Source organism: Diabrotica undecimpunctata, chromosome 1, assembly GCF_040954645.1.
Source record: "Diabrotica undecimpunctata isolate CICGRU chromosome 1, icDiaUnde3, whole genome shotgun sequence".
NCBI lineage: Eukaryota > Metazoa > Arthropoda > Insecta > Coleoptera > Chrysomelidae > Diabrotica > Diabrotica undecimpunctata.
This window is the reverse complement of record NC_092803.1, coordinates 30,726,125-30,741,196: the sequence shown is the minus strand read 5'-3', so window position 1 is coordinate 30,741,196 and position 15,072 is coordinate 30,726,125. Positions and strand designations below refer to the sequence as shown.

General features: G+C 30.1%; 1 protein-coding gene across 1 annotated transcript; it reads right to left on the bottom strand.

The window, feature by feature from the left end:
- Positions 1-507: 507 nt before the first annotated feature.
- On the bottom strand, positions 508-1,696 carry LOC140447481 (polygalacturonase-like). Its single transcript, XM_072540162.1, has one exon. The coding sequence runs from the start codon at positions 1,665-1,667 to the stop codon at positions 570-572; it is 1,098 nt and encodes a 365-aa protein (XP_072396263.1). The 5' UTR covers positions 1,668-1,696; the 3' UTR covers positions 508-569.
- Between the last annotated feature and the right edge of the window lie 13,376 nt (positions 1,697-15,072).

Here is a 15,072-nt window from a genome sequence, read left to right as displayed (position 1 = left end):
TGGTCTGACCAAATAAAGGAGATGACTGGTTACTCATTCTGTGAAGCAAAAAAAACCCGCACAGGAAAATATGATTACAAATTACATGACGCCACTACATCCTTACGAAGGAGAAAATATTGAGGAGGTAGGAAGACCTTAAAATTCTGAGCATGAGATGACGCAGGGAAGTTACAATGGTAAAGATTTCCCTGCGAGCAGGCCAAGATCTATATAGGATTTTCTAGCCAATAATAATGGTGGTTATGGCAAATTCTTACAAATATCAGCAAAAAGTCATGATAGGAAGAACTACTATAAACTCGAGTATTAAGAACTTTAAAAAAAAATTGAAGACAAGTTAAAGATGACTACTTACTCAAAATATATCAAAAATGTCATATTTTTAACAATTACAATGTAGAAATTCTCTAATTACTATTATGTGGTATACCAAAGTACATGATTTTGTAGTTTTAATCTCAAAAATATGTTTTTAATCTGAAAAATTTTCTTGTAAACAAAAAATTTGCTTTAAAATACTTTATTAACTTATAAGTGTAAATATTACACAAAAGAATTATTTTTAATTAACAATTAAATCCATTGGGGTGGTAGTTACAGCTGTTCTTCTCGCTTGCTCCAGAGATGGATACACCGGACCAATTAAAGCTAGAACAAGCATTACTGCCGCACAGAATATAGACAGCCTCACCTGATTTTAAAGATCCAGTCACACTCTGAAGAGTCAAACCACTAATTGGAATATTGCTTTTTGCATGTCCTGAAGAACTGCCTCCATGATAATCTTGTTGTACATTGATTCCATATTTAGTAATTCCTGAGAGCTTAATGTTTTTATAAGTGACCCCTTTGATGTACCCAGTGGCGCCATCGGTGTGTGTCTTAATATGAATACCATTTTGAGAATTACTTACTGAACAGTCTGAGAAATTTATGTCCTCGGCATGATTTTTAGAGGAGTCGGTGGTGCTTGTCCCTACTGATAAACTGAGTCCATGGCCTCCAACGCAGGTAAGTTTATTGAAGTGATAATGTTTACCAGAATTGACAGCAACGCAATCGTCTTGATTATGAACGGCTGAGTTTTGGATGGTGATTTCTTCATTTTCAGATAGGTCAAAGCCATCGGTGTTGTGTCCTAGACTGTTTTTGTCTCCAGCAGAGACATCTACGTTCCAGTTATTAAGCGTCGTTTTTTTGGAATTTTGAATCGATACGCATTGATGAGGACAGTTAAGAAGGTGAATACTATCAAATGTAGATCCAGTTGTGTCTTTAATTTTAAAGAATTTCGGTTTTTTAGTACCGTTGTCTCCTTTACCATCCCAATATTTAGCACCAAGACCATCTAAAACTGCACCGCTTCCAGAAACGTGTAGGTTGCTTCCAGAAATTGAGATCAATGGACCGTCCCAGTTGGTGTGTTGGAAAGTAGTGGTGCCTTGAAATTTTAAAGTTGTTCCCGACTGAAGCTTTAGCTCCAAGGTTTTACCGCCAGGTACTGAAAGGTTATTGACAACAATAGTTTTGCAGGTTTTCACAACGTTATCGACATCTCCTATCTTTGAGATGGTACAACTAGCACCGACATTAGTTAAGTTAAATGATATAGCACTTGCAGCAACTGCCGCGCTAAACACTAGAAATAATGTAAGTTTAGCCATTGTTTTCTGACTTATGACTTGCTTGTTACAGGTGCTCCTTTTATATTAAACGAAGTACTTCAATTTTGTAGGTAAGGCGAAGGCAGCATGACAAATATTTGAACAAACAATATTAACATTGTTGTGTTATCGGCAAAAAATTAGAATATCCTCTTAATAAAAATATTTTTCTAATGACGATTAAAAAATTTTTATAAACAGGAGCAAAGTTTGCTTTCTCATAATACAAGTATATCTTAACATTTAATCAGGAGAGAAATATGCGCTGAAATTGTTGCAGGTATATTTTAACAACTTTTAATTTAGCGTAGGCTAAATATATAATTGTTTTGGATGGGTTGGAGTATATATATATATATATATATATATATATATATATACATATACATATATATATATATATATATATATATATATATATATATATATATATATATTATATATATATATATATATATATATATATATATATATTATATATATATATATATATATATATATATATATATATATATATATATATATATATATATATATATATATATATATATATATATTGTTATGTTTCTTCTTTCCCAACCAAAGAAAAATAAATAAAAAGATCCATCGAAATAAAATTTCAAGATATCAATATAGACAAATTGTATATAGTAATTTAAGATAAGATTTAGTGTAGATAAGAATAGAAATTTGTTTGGCAAACGACCGTTTTTCCGTTGCAAACAAAATTATAAAAAAACCTTTGTTTAGAATTAGAAGACATTTTACCTGAAGTTAATCTCTTCATTGTTTGTAGAGTCGAGTATTAAATGACCATATTCTAATCTTTTGAAATATGTATAAATGATGTATTGAAAAAAAATCAATTTTAAAGTAAGCTATTTAGTTTTCTCTGAAACCGAAATTAGGCTTCTCCAATATCATAGTAAACACAATTTAAGCTTTTTGATTGGACGGTCGTTTTTAAATGGGAATTTGGGATTCGATGATGAGACAGGAGAAGTCAGTCATATTTTGGTCATCGAAAGGAAACAGTCGTGTGTCTCAAGATAGGGTGTGGTTCGTGAGTTTGGATACCGGCGTAACGAAAAGAAGTGAATAGTTTGAAGAAGGAGATAACAAGTAGATTAAAAGAGGTCCTTGTACCTACCGTGGGCATTTTATAAAGTATATGTGAAAGTATTCTTACGGCATCAAGTTGACAAAAGGAGGTCCTGGTGTCATAAATAAGTAGCGGAGTTTTGGAGAAGTGAATCAGATGTTTTTTTTTGTGTAGTCTGAAGGAGGTTTGCAGAGACGTAAAGAAGGAGCCGAGGTGCCAAAGAGGGGAGATCACATCTTTGAGGAGACTGGACTTTTCTGGGTATGTTCCAACATACAACTCAAGAAGAAGATAAACTGTAAGTGTTTGTACAATTGAATTTTATATCTGTGAAGGATCGTTTGGACATCATGGTCATTATCATTAAAATTTAAGAACTGAGGTTTTGTTAGGCTAATCAAAAGTTTAAAGTTTTGTGGTTTCTTTTTTTTTTTTCAAGTAAAGAAAATTTTAAGTAAAATTGGTTTTTTCACGTAATATAAATGTATGTAGCTTTCTAATCTTATTATCATAATAATTTGATTTATTTTCTTGTATGCTGATTGATAAGATAACGACAGAATTTAATAATTGTTGTATTCGTTCATATAAAATAAAGAAACGTAAATCTTTGTAATATAATATATTTGTATTATTATCCTTTTCTTCTCTTCCCGATAAAAGACAACTAGAAAATCTTTTGAATCCATCGAACACAGGTAATATAAGAATTATTTTACTTTTGATAACAAATAAGTTATAATTCTTTTTTATTGGCTCAATAAACTAAGTTTGAACTCAAAATAAACAATCATAACAATATATATATATATATATATATATATATATATATATATATATATATATATATATATATAGAAAAGAAAAGAAATTTAATCTTTGCAGATTAGTTAAATAGTAAACTCTTAAATATTGGGGAAGATAATCTATCTAAGATCTAGAGCTTGTAGATCAGCCCTAACAATTAATAATCTTTATTCTAAAATAAAAGATAAGACTCCCATAGATAGGCTTAGTAATATTGTCTACAACATTCCATGTCTCTCTTGCAACAATTCCTACATCGGTCAAACATCTCAATTATTGAAATCACGTATTACACTACACAAAAGTGATTCTCGACTTCACCCTGACCGTTGTGCATTAGCCAAACATGTCCATTCCACTGGTCATCTCATGGACTATACCAACACCACAATTCTCCACCGTGAGAACAATAAATCTAAAAGAGAGTTCATTGAAATGTCTTATATTTTTCTTAACGATTTCTCCATTAATGTTAAGAGTGACATCAAGAATCTAAGCGATATATACCACCTGTTACTTAAATCAGATACCAAGAACAATACTATATCACAGATTACTAACTTGACTGATATATCCATTAACAACAAACATACCTTTATAATTAATTTTCATTAACAAAAAATATATAACATTCCCTTGCTTTTCTTAGATACGTCTCAATAAGATTCAATAATACATGAACAATATAATATAATTAAATAAAGAAAATCAAAATAATATTTCCCTTTACTGGGATTTAAATTCATTCGTTTTTTACCAATGAACCTTAACGACATAAAGATTCATACCAACGATAATGAAGTTGTCAGCGCTTGCGTTCTGGCTTAAACAGAACCTCACTTTTAACTATCTAAAAATCAAAAATTTAGTTATTGCCGACATTTCAAAGAATTACCTCCTTTTAAATGTAGTTGCATTGGGTTTTTCGATTAACCTTGGGTAAGCCTTTACGTGTCAAGTTCGAAGCTACCATACATTTCAATTCTTATAAAAAACTTTTTTTGCACATAGTAACAAAAAACACCACTATGTTACTAGCAAAGTTTTTTAATATTCTAACTCTACAATTCTAAGTTACGGTAAGATCAATAATGTTTTAATAGATAATATATGGTAGCTAATTATAATTTATTCTCTTTCAGCCCTGAAGAAGCCAAATTAATTCTCTTTGGCGAAAACGTTCGGCGAAACAATTGATACACATTAGAGTATTTCTTGCAGATTTCCCCAATATTTAAGAGTTTACTATATATATATATATATATATATATATATATATATATATATATATATATATATATATATATATATATATATATATAATTATTATAGTCCAAAGTTTTTTGACTAGTTTGGAAAAAATATATGTAAATACTTTTTTTCTTTTTGGGTGTGGTAGTCAATAAAAACAGAGCTTTGCTATGGCGTACTATTTATTCTGAATCCAAGTTTTCGGTGGTTTTTGCCACCTTTATCAAGGTCTACAAAGAAAATTACTATGTTGTAACAATTTGAATGGTGCCAAAAAAGGCTATAAAAAACTATAAAAAACTATAAAAAACTTACCCGAATGTAAGATTCGTGGCATAAATAACAACGTTAAATAACATGATAATACTGAAGTTGCAACTAAACTTAAAAATGTTACTGTTAAAAAAACACTTTAAAAATTACTAAATACGTTAAAAATTAAAAACAAAAAGAAGGACGATGTTAAAACAGTCGTCGTTGCAGGCTTGATTTCAGTTACATTTCACGAGCAGAAAGAGAAAGTGGGTGGACAATTATTGTTTAAATAGTTAGGAGAAAATACAAAAAACAACTTTGAAAATAACGTCTCACAAAATACTGTTTATAAATTTTGAGTACTACCAACTGTATTACCAACTTGAAAATAAGCGGCAAATTAAAAATGTTATTTATAACATAAGCAATCGAAAGAAAATAGTATTTAGTAAATAGGTTTAGAAAAAATAACTTAGTAACTGAAGTTTGATCACAAGTATTCAATTAATACTGAAATTTAAAAAAAAGAAAAGAACCAAAGAAAACTCTGAGATGCAAAATAGCTCAGTCAAAATTCAATATAAAATTGTAAATTTTGCTAAGATTCTGGATCTCAGATCTCTTATTAAGATTGTTATTATCACTCTTGCTGATATGTACCATCTCTAAGAAAGTTCTCTTAAATTTCTTTTTCTCTCTGGCTAATATTTTTACATTGTTGAAATCGATCTTATGGTCTAGATCGATAGTATGCTCTGCCAAAGCACAAGTAGGTTTGTTTAATCTACAATCACTCTTATGAGAAATAATACGGCTAGACAGATTCCTTCCAGTTTCACCAATGTACGTGGATGGACAATCAGTACATTGAATGCAATAAACAACATCTGTAGTCTCTAGAGTGGTTAGGGGTTGTTTTATTTTGCTATACAGCTGACGTATAGTTTTGATGTTCTTGTTAGCTATTTTGATATTCTTAATGTCTTTAAAAATCTTAGTGAGTTCAACGGTTAGTTTTGGAATATATGGAAGGGCATAAAAATACACACTTGTTGGAGCAGAATTATTTTGTGCTGAGGGCACTGATTGTGACATAGTAAGTCTGTTATTTTTATTAACAAAGGAAACATTAAAAATTAATTTATTAATCAGTCTTAGAGGATATGAATTTTCAACAAAAATATTACGTAAGAGGTTGAGATCATGTTGGAGATAATCCGGATGAGATAACCTTTTGACACGTTCTTTCATCGCTAGGACTAAATTAGTTTTCATCCTAGGAGGATGGTGAGAGTGGTAGCTTATGAATCTATTGCTACATATGGGTTTTCTATACCATTTTTTTCACAACATTATCCTCACATCTATGCAATCTCATGTCAACGAAAGGCAAAGATCCCTCCCGCTCCTCCTCGCACGTGAATTGCAAGTGTGGGTTTTGTTGGTTGAACACATTTAACGTAGGATGTATGGAGTCTGCAGGTAGTGCCAAGATTAAGTCATCCACATATCTCTTTATGAACGGTATTTCAAAATTAATTTGTTGCAAACAATCTTCAATCAAGTCATCTAAGACATAATTGCACAGTATTGGTGAAATAGTGGAACCCATGATTCTGATACATACGCTTTGTGAACTAATAAGTATAGCTAAAGAATATGAAATACCGCTAGAATTAACCTTCATAGATTTCAAGAAGGTTTTCGATTCTAGACAGAAGCTTTGAGCAGCCAAGATATCGACAAACCGTACATAGAAACCTAAAATACATAATTATATACAGACAAATAGATATAGACAAGTAAAAGCTAAGGTAAAAATTTATGAAAACATCCAATTTTCCACTACCAGAGGCGTCCGACAAGGAGAACCAATATTACCAAAGATCTTCACTGCAACTCTAAAAAATATATTGAGTTAGCATAACAAAAGAATAGTCATTGATATAGAATACGTAACAATAAAACACTGAAAACTTTGTTTTCAAAACTTCCACAAAATTTATTATAAAATCTGTCACGAAACAGCTGTTTCGGCAGAGGGCAGATCTATTTTTGGTATGAGTTTACACTTTATAGTCTTTAATGAAATATAATCTCTTAATGATCTAGAAGGTGAAGTGCGTATGTAGAATCTGTTTTTCTATTACTAAAAGCCCTTTTATGTTCTGCTATTCGTTTATTAAAATTTCTGCCAGTTTGACCGATGTAAGTTTTTGGGCAGTCGTCACATTTAAGTTTGTATACACCACCGTGTAATTGCTTTTTATTTTGGCTCTTGTTGTTTTTAATATATTTGCCTAAGTTGTTGTTTGTTCTAAAAGCTGGTGTTATTCCTTTCTTTTTTATATAATTGACTATTTTTGTTGATATTTTGCCTGTATATGTGATCGAACAGAAAGTACTGGGTTTTTACTCTCGTGGTGGAAATACTAATTTCAGGGCATTATTGTGTAATTTTTGATTTAAAATTTTATTAAGTGTTTGTTCGTTGTATCCATTGTTTACTGCTGTTTTCTTAAAAATATTGAATTCTGTCTAAAAGTTGTATTTTGACATAAGAATTTCTGTGTAACATCTATGTAACATACGATGATAGGCTACCAGTTTATGTTGTCTGGGATGGGATGATGAATTGTGTAGTCGTGTCAGTAAGGATTATGAAATATTTAGAAGTCATGTTTGTTTTTAAATCTGATAATTTTTAAATCTAAAAAATTTATGGATTGATAAAATTTATGGACTGATACGATAAAATCGGTCGAGTTGGCTGTTGGTTCATGTACAACATACCAGTACATCGTCTACGTATCTCCACCAATATAAAAACTGTTTGAATATGGGATGTTTTGAAATATTTGTCTCTAGATGATCCATAAAAATATCTGATAGCAATGGACTTAGAGGATTGCCCATTATAAGTCCAGCACTGTTATTTGTATATATTTGATTATTAAATTCAAAGTTGTCCTGGTTTATGTAAATATCAAGAAGATGTAAAATTTTAGATGTAATGATTTTGAATTTGTACTATTTTGGTCTAAAAGGTTTTTTACTAGAATAAAAGTTTCTGTAGCAGGAATACTAGGAAAAAGATTTTTTACGTCAAATGAAATAAATCTGGACTTGTTAGGTAATTGAAAATGTTTTTTAAACGTATTTTATTATCTAGTTCTATTGTATTTTTTATGGTAAATTTAAGTGAAAATTTAGTGTGTTCTAGTGCGTGTGTGTTTGGTGTGTTGATATAGTATACCTCAGCCATCTAAAATTGCAGACGACATCGTTCTGATTGCTAATAATTCTTCAGAACTACAAGAAATTATAAGCGGCCTAAATGCAGCTAGCAATAAAGTTAGCCTAAAAATGAACTTGACAAAAAAAACCATGTACAACGAGACAGTGTACGGTCGTTTTATCAGGAAGTTAAAAAACTTAAAGAGAATACAAGAATTACTATCCATACATAAAAAAAGAAAATGAAACACTGACAAATAAAACAAAATAATAGATGAGTATATAAGACAGACATTTAAGTGAATTCTTCTTCTTCTTCCTATGCCGTCCCCATTAACGGAGGTTGGCGACCACGTTTTTAAAAGCTTGTCTGTCTTTTGCAACGTGGAATAATTCGTCTACAGTCATGTTTGTTCAGTCTCTAATATTTCGCAGTTATGACTTCCTCTTTCTACCTATTCCCTTTTTGCCATCGACTCTACCCTGCACGATGACCTGCAGAAGACTATATTTATTATTTCTTAGTATGTGTCCAAAATATGCAGTCTTGCGTACTTTTATCGTTCTCAGTGAATTACTGAATGGGAAAAATATACACAAGAATAAAAATTTTCTTATTAAAGAATGATGGAATAATAATAGAACTGTCCAGTAAAGGAGAGATTAATATTACAATTAATATTATTCTCAAAAAGTTCTCAAAAACAACAAAAAGACCGGAATAAAATGAAATAGCTGCTTAAATGTTAAAGAACTGTAGAAGAAGAACTACAATCAATGTTTAGTCTTATCAAGAGGATCTGGAAAGAGGAAAATATGCCCAAAGATTAGGCCAAAGCCTTATTATGCCCCATATAGAAAGGGGGGATAATTGGGCATTAAAAAATTGCAGAGGTGTTGGTCTGTTGGATACTTGTTTTAAGGTATTAGCCAGGATTCTAAGATTTGCTAAAGACAAACTAGTTGAGTATTAGGCTGGTTTAAGAGTTAATTAATCAGTGACTGAAGAGATTTTTACATTAGAAGAAATTCAGACTACCTGTAATGAACATATAGTTCATAAACCTTTATGCGTTGTACATAGATTTTAAACAAGCGTATGGCAGGATACGAAGAAATAAAATGTATGAAGCACTGAACTTCTTGGGCATACCCGCAAAACTGGTTAGGTTAAGGTTAGGTATAGTAAGAATGACTCCGAATAGCACACGAAATTATGTAGCATGTGGAAGATTCTCATCAGATGAATTTTTGTGAACAGAGGTTTTAGTCAAGGAAATCCATTATGCCTGGTGCCTTTTAATTTGGTATTGGAAACAATTATCAGAAATAGCCGAGTTAAAACGACCAGAACCATTTTCAACAAGAAACGTCAATGTCTGACATTCAATGATGATCTTAATATTTAAACAAAAACAAACAAAATAAGAAATTTTAAAAAAACATTGGAAAAGTAGGCAAAATATTTTTAACTAGAAATAAACCAGGAAACTCCAAGTACATAATATTCGGAAATACATAACAAAAAGAAGAGCGATAGCTAACTTTAATATCTAATAAATCAAGCGAATATAATTTCGAGAAAGTGATCTATTTTACGCATCTGAGGGTTATTATAGAAAAGAAAGGTCATGAAAAATGGGAACTGAATGCTGGATTGGCAAAGGAAAATAAAAAGATTAAAAGCTTAAGACCCTGATAAAATCCAAATATGTATCGAGACAAACAAAATATATATAAATGTATATACAAATGGTAATAAGTAGACTCCGGCAAATATGCAAATAAAAATATAGTAAATATGCGCATAAATATGCACGTGTTTACCCGAAAATATGCAAATATTTTACAAAATATGCATACAAATAAATAAAAAAATCGTAAAATGGTAACAATTTTATTTAAAAAAAAAGTGTACATAACTAAATATTTCCTACTATTCATTAAGATTTACATTTATTTTAAGTAACTACATCATTTTTAAGTATGAATAAACTTATTTAGAATTATGGTAACAATAAATGACAAAGTGGTGTTCAAAATAAATGACAAAGTGGTGTTCAAAAAAACTTGTGGCTTCTGTCTGAGTACATATATTTATTTATGGAAAAACTTCGTTCAACATCAACTGATGTAACGGGAGCATTTTTCAAACTAACCAAAACATTTGGTTCTAAATTAATTGTTTCCGAAATATTTTCAGCTAGAACACTGACTACTTCAGAAAGAATATGGTAGCCTTTATTTTTTTCCATAGTAGCTTCAAATTTTTTTAAAATATCTTTTCCAATATTACCTCTAACGTTCCGACAACATGACGCAAATTCTTTTATTAATGCTGTACTTTCGAACAATGACAGTTTTGGTGATTCTAACTGAGTAATTGTTTTTTGAACAAAACTAAAATTTGATTTTATAAATGAAAGTTCTTGTTGAAGCAAGTTACTCTGAAAAGTTTGTTTAGAATCCAAAAGAGATTGGGAACTTTCATCTGTTAACGTATCAATTATGTTCTTTATTTTAACAAAATGATCTGCATAAAAATTAGCTGCTTCTAACCATGTTCCCCATCGCGTTAAAATAGGTTGTGGTGGAAGAGGAATATTAGGTAGCATTTCTTTATAAAGTTGAATTCTTATAGGAAATTTAAGAAATAGTTTTTTGACACTGGATATCATGGTATTTACAAGAGGAAACTTTTTTCGTATTTCCTCTGCAACTCTGTTTAATCCATGCGCTACACAAGTAACATGTATTAAATCTGGAAAAATATTTTTAAATTTTGTCCTGCTTTCACCATATAAGGAGCAGCATCCGATAAAATAAGCAGTAATTTATTAGAAGGAATAGTTGTCGGAAGAAAAAAAGTTGCTAATGTTTCTTGTATAAAACGCGAAATTGTTAAAGCATTTGTTTTCTCAAGTTGCTGGTATGAAATAAGATGAGATTTTGGTAAGGTATCTTCTTTAAGAACACCAATCAATAAATGAGCAATATACTTTCCTGAGGAATCAGTGGTTTCGTCTAGAGATATGTAAAAATAATTATCTGCAATTTCTTCCTTAATATTAATTAACACCGACGAGTATAGCCCGTTTACATTATTTCTTCTTAGAGACCGATCACTTGGAACATTAAGGTTGCAATATTTTTTTAGAAACGAACTAAAATTTACATTTGCTAATTTTGAAAGCGGTATGTTTGCAGACACTAATGCCCGACACAAGTCTTCATTAAAAGTTTCTTGCTCATCTAATTTTTTTGAAGTAGATTGGAAACATTTAGCCATTGAAGTTTGATGTTTTCCTCCTATTTTTCCTTTTTTTGCAATGTGTGAAGCAGTTCTCACATGTTGGTCTATCTGAAATTTCTTCTCACATGCTATCTATAAATAAAAATAAAAACCTTTATTTTAACCCAACCTTTAAAATATAAAAATATACAAGGTGTTTTTGGTTAATCAAATAACTGGTTTGGAAAAAAAAACACTCGCTAAGTGTTTTAAATGCAGTATTAATTCACAAATTAGTTTTTGTTACTAACCATTAGTACATCATATAACTTATTTTAAAATTCAACAAAAGTTTTTTTTTTGTTAATTCAATTACAATAAAAATAATTGTGTTTTAGAATAGCTGACTTCATAAAAAAAAGTAAAGGTGAAAAATTTTTCTAAATACACACCATTGTATTGTACCATGGACAATTTTTTCTCACTAAAGGAAGCTATTTTTCATTTAAAAACAACCTACGAGTACTAAATTTCAAGTAAATACGTTTATTGGTTTTAAAGTTATTGTTATTAACTAAAAGAATTTAATTTTTTTTAATTTTAACACCCTGTATCTCGAAAAGTAAATAAGTTTGACCCCTCATTAACTATATCGTTTTGTTCAATTTTTCGAGAAGTATCTACAGTCAAACGTTGTAAGTGTCATTTGGAAACACCCTGTATGTATGAAATATTAGATATTTAATAGAAAATATTAGATACTTACAATTTTGCCACAGACTGAACAGTAGATTTTTCCCATATCCATAGACAGCTCTTTATAAGGTTTAATCCAAGTTGAAGCACTGGTTGTTTTAGGCATTATAAAATCACAATCTTCCTTTTTGTTTACGCTTTGAATATCAAAACAAAAATGATTTACAAATCTGAGCATCAAATTAGAAATGTTTAGGTACCTAATTCAATAAACTGGGAGATTTTGGAAATCCCTAAATTAGGAACAAAACTATTAGCCGTTTACCTGCTGTTAAGATACAATAAATTGTAGATAGATTTGGGGATTAGATCATAAAATGCAAATGAGCGAACCCTTAGCGATTATCCAATAACTGAATGCCTCAGTGACCGAGACTTTCTAAGAATGTTGAGGGCTACTTAAATTGATCTTCTTTGAAATTGTAAATGTTTTGTACCTGTAGAGATTACGTACTTAGATCATTTCTTGATTAAAATGACTACAAAATTTTATACAAGAATTGAAATAAATTGGTATGTTTAAAAATTTTCAAATACAGTATAAAAATCTGAACTTTTATGCACTTTATGCAAACTTTTATACAAATATGCCAAAATATGAAATATTTGCATAAAATAGGCACAATAAGCAAAATATGCAATATGCATATTTGCCGAAGTCTAGTAATAAGACTCACAGTGACGTGTGGTAGTAAAGTACGGGCGATGAAAAAACAACCTAGACAAAGATAGTTTGATAGCGTACAGGAAGATCTCAGAAAAGAGGGAATTGATTTCTGGGACGATAGAGTATCAAATAGGGATCAATAGAGAAGGAAAGTGTCAATTTAGTAGTAAAGGAGCATGATTGGACTAAAACTCACCACACTTAATACAAGTAGTATGTATTTGTAATATATAAGTATTATTTTAATTGTATTTTGGCCCTAAGTCTCTAAGGACTGTTAAACTTTGTAATAAATGATTAAAATAATTATTATAATAATATAGTATATAATATATTTAATATAGAAAAATTATATTTTGGAAAGCACTCGAAATTAAAAACTGATAATAATATTTAGTTAAGTAAATTTTGATAATAATAATAAACTTAGCGTTTGTAAGTAACTTGTGAAGTGAGCGCAGCTGCTAGCTTGCGTCAATAAAATATATAAAAATGGTACATTACATACATGCGCCTAATTACATATAGATATAAATTGTGTGAATTCTCTATCGTATATTTTAATCTACGTATATACTTATATATTATATACTAATATTCAAAAAGTGTGTGTTTACAAAAAAAACTGAAAAAATTGACATTATATAGGTAGATAAATTATTATATATTAATAAATAAAAATAATAAATATAAACTCTCCCATTACTTAAAATATAGGATAATTCCCCGTATTTGGATCTTTGGATCGTACTGTGGCGTCTATTCTGTAGTAAATGACGCTGCTAACCAATAATAGACGATCCCATCGTCTATTTCTTATTCATCAAATAACAGTATTACGTTAAAACCAGTTTTTGAACTTTGGATTTTCAGAGGTGTTAAAACTTTCCTGGAGTGTATTTTTAAAGGCTTCTACTTTATCTTCTGGATTCGATACAATGACGTTATTTACAATAAAATGAGAGTTAGGCCTTGATTTTTGCTTTATTAGGGTTTTAAATTTGTTCCAAAATTTTGAGTTATAATGACATGGCTGAATAACGAATTACCAAGATCAGATTAAATAACATTGGAGCTACTGAAGAAAGGAGAAAACGCATTACTACGAACAAAAAATGAGCTAATAATTAAGATATGATTAAATGGGCAGTTACCAGCGGAGTGAAATAGCGGTACTATTAAATTATTACACATAAAAAAAGAGACCAGTTAGAATTTGGAAACTACTGTGTTTCTACAGCAGACGCAGCAAAAAAAGGCACAAAAAAAATAGAATTTGGTGAATACAACTTTGAACTATAAAAAATATACCAGGATCCAGATATCAGGAACAAGACATATTAAAATAATTAAAGAAGAAAAATATTAAACAAAATACGCAGAAAAATGCCAGTAGAAAAAAGACCAAGAGGAATACCGAAGCTAAGATACCTCTAACAAGTATAACATGATATAATATGAAATGATGCCTTAAAAATAAAAGTGGAGGTAAAGAGCATAAAACAGATCAGAATGAAGAATAATTATGAAAAGGACAAGACCCAAAAAGGATTTTGGAGCCAGTAATTATAATAATGAAATTAAAAACACTGATGTCAATTTAACTAGTCTTATGAGGTACGTCTACCTCAATATACTTTGCTATGCACTCTTTTGAATAAATATGATACAAAATAAACACAATAACGCTTACGGCGCGTGCAAGCATATCATGCTCGTGGACGAAATTCTCCCACGTGTGCCTAGTAGACTCTTGACCTCAATCGTTTCTATTAAATTTATTAAATTTGTATCCTAAAAATAATTATAACTCTCTTTAGCTGGAATAATTCTCTCTTAAATCTGCGAAGTTAAAGGACTAATAAATTAAGCATCAAATGCTAAAGCGTAGGACTAAGTTGATTCCAACGGAAATCCAAAATAGAGATTAGACATGCTCTGAAAAGCATATCATATTATATAAAGTTAGACTGAGCAGACACGTAGCGAAAATGAATTGCACTAAGTGGACTATGCGGATAATGGATTGACTTTCTAGATTTTAGGCATACATAACATAGGTAGAGAAAGATATTTGACAAAATGAAAAGACAATATA

Bases quoted from the DNA above. Each gene is read 5' to 3' on its own strand.
- LOC140447481 (XM_072540162.1), bottom strand. From the start codon at position 1,667: ATGGCTAAACTTACATTATTTCTAGTGTTTAGCGCGGCAGTTGCTGCA.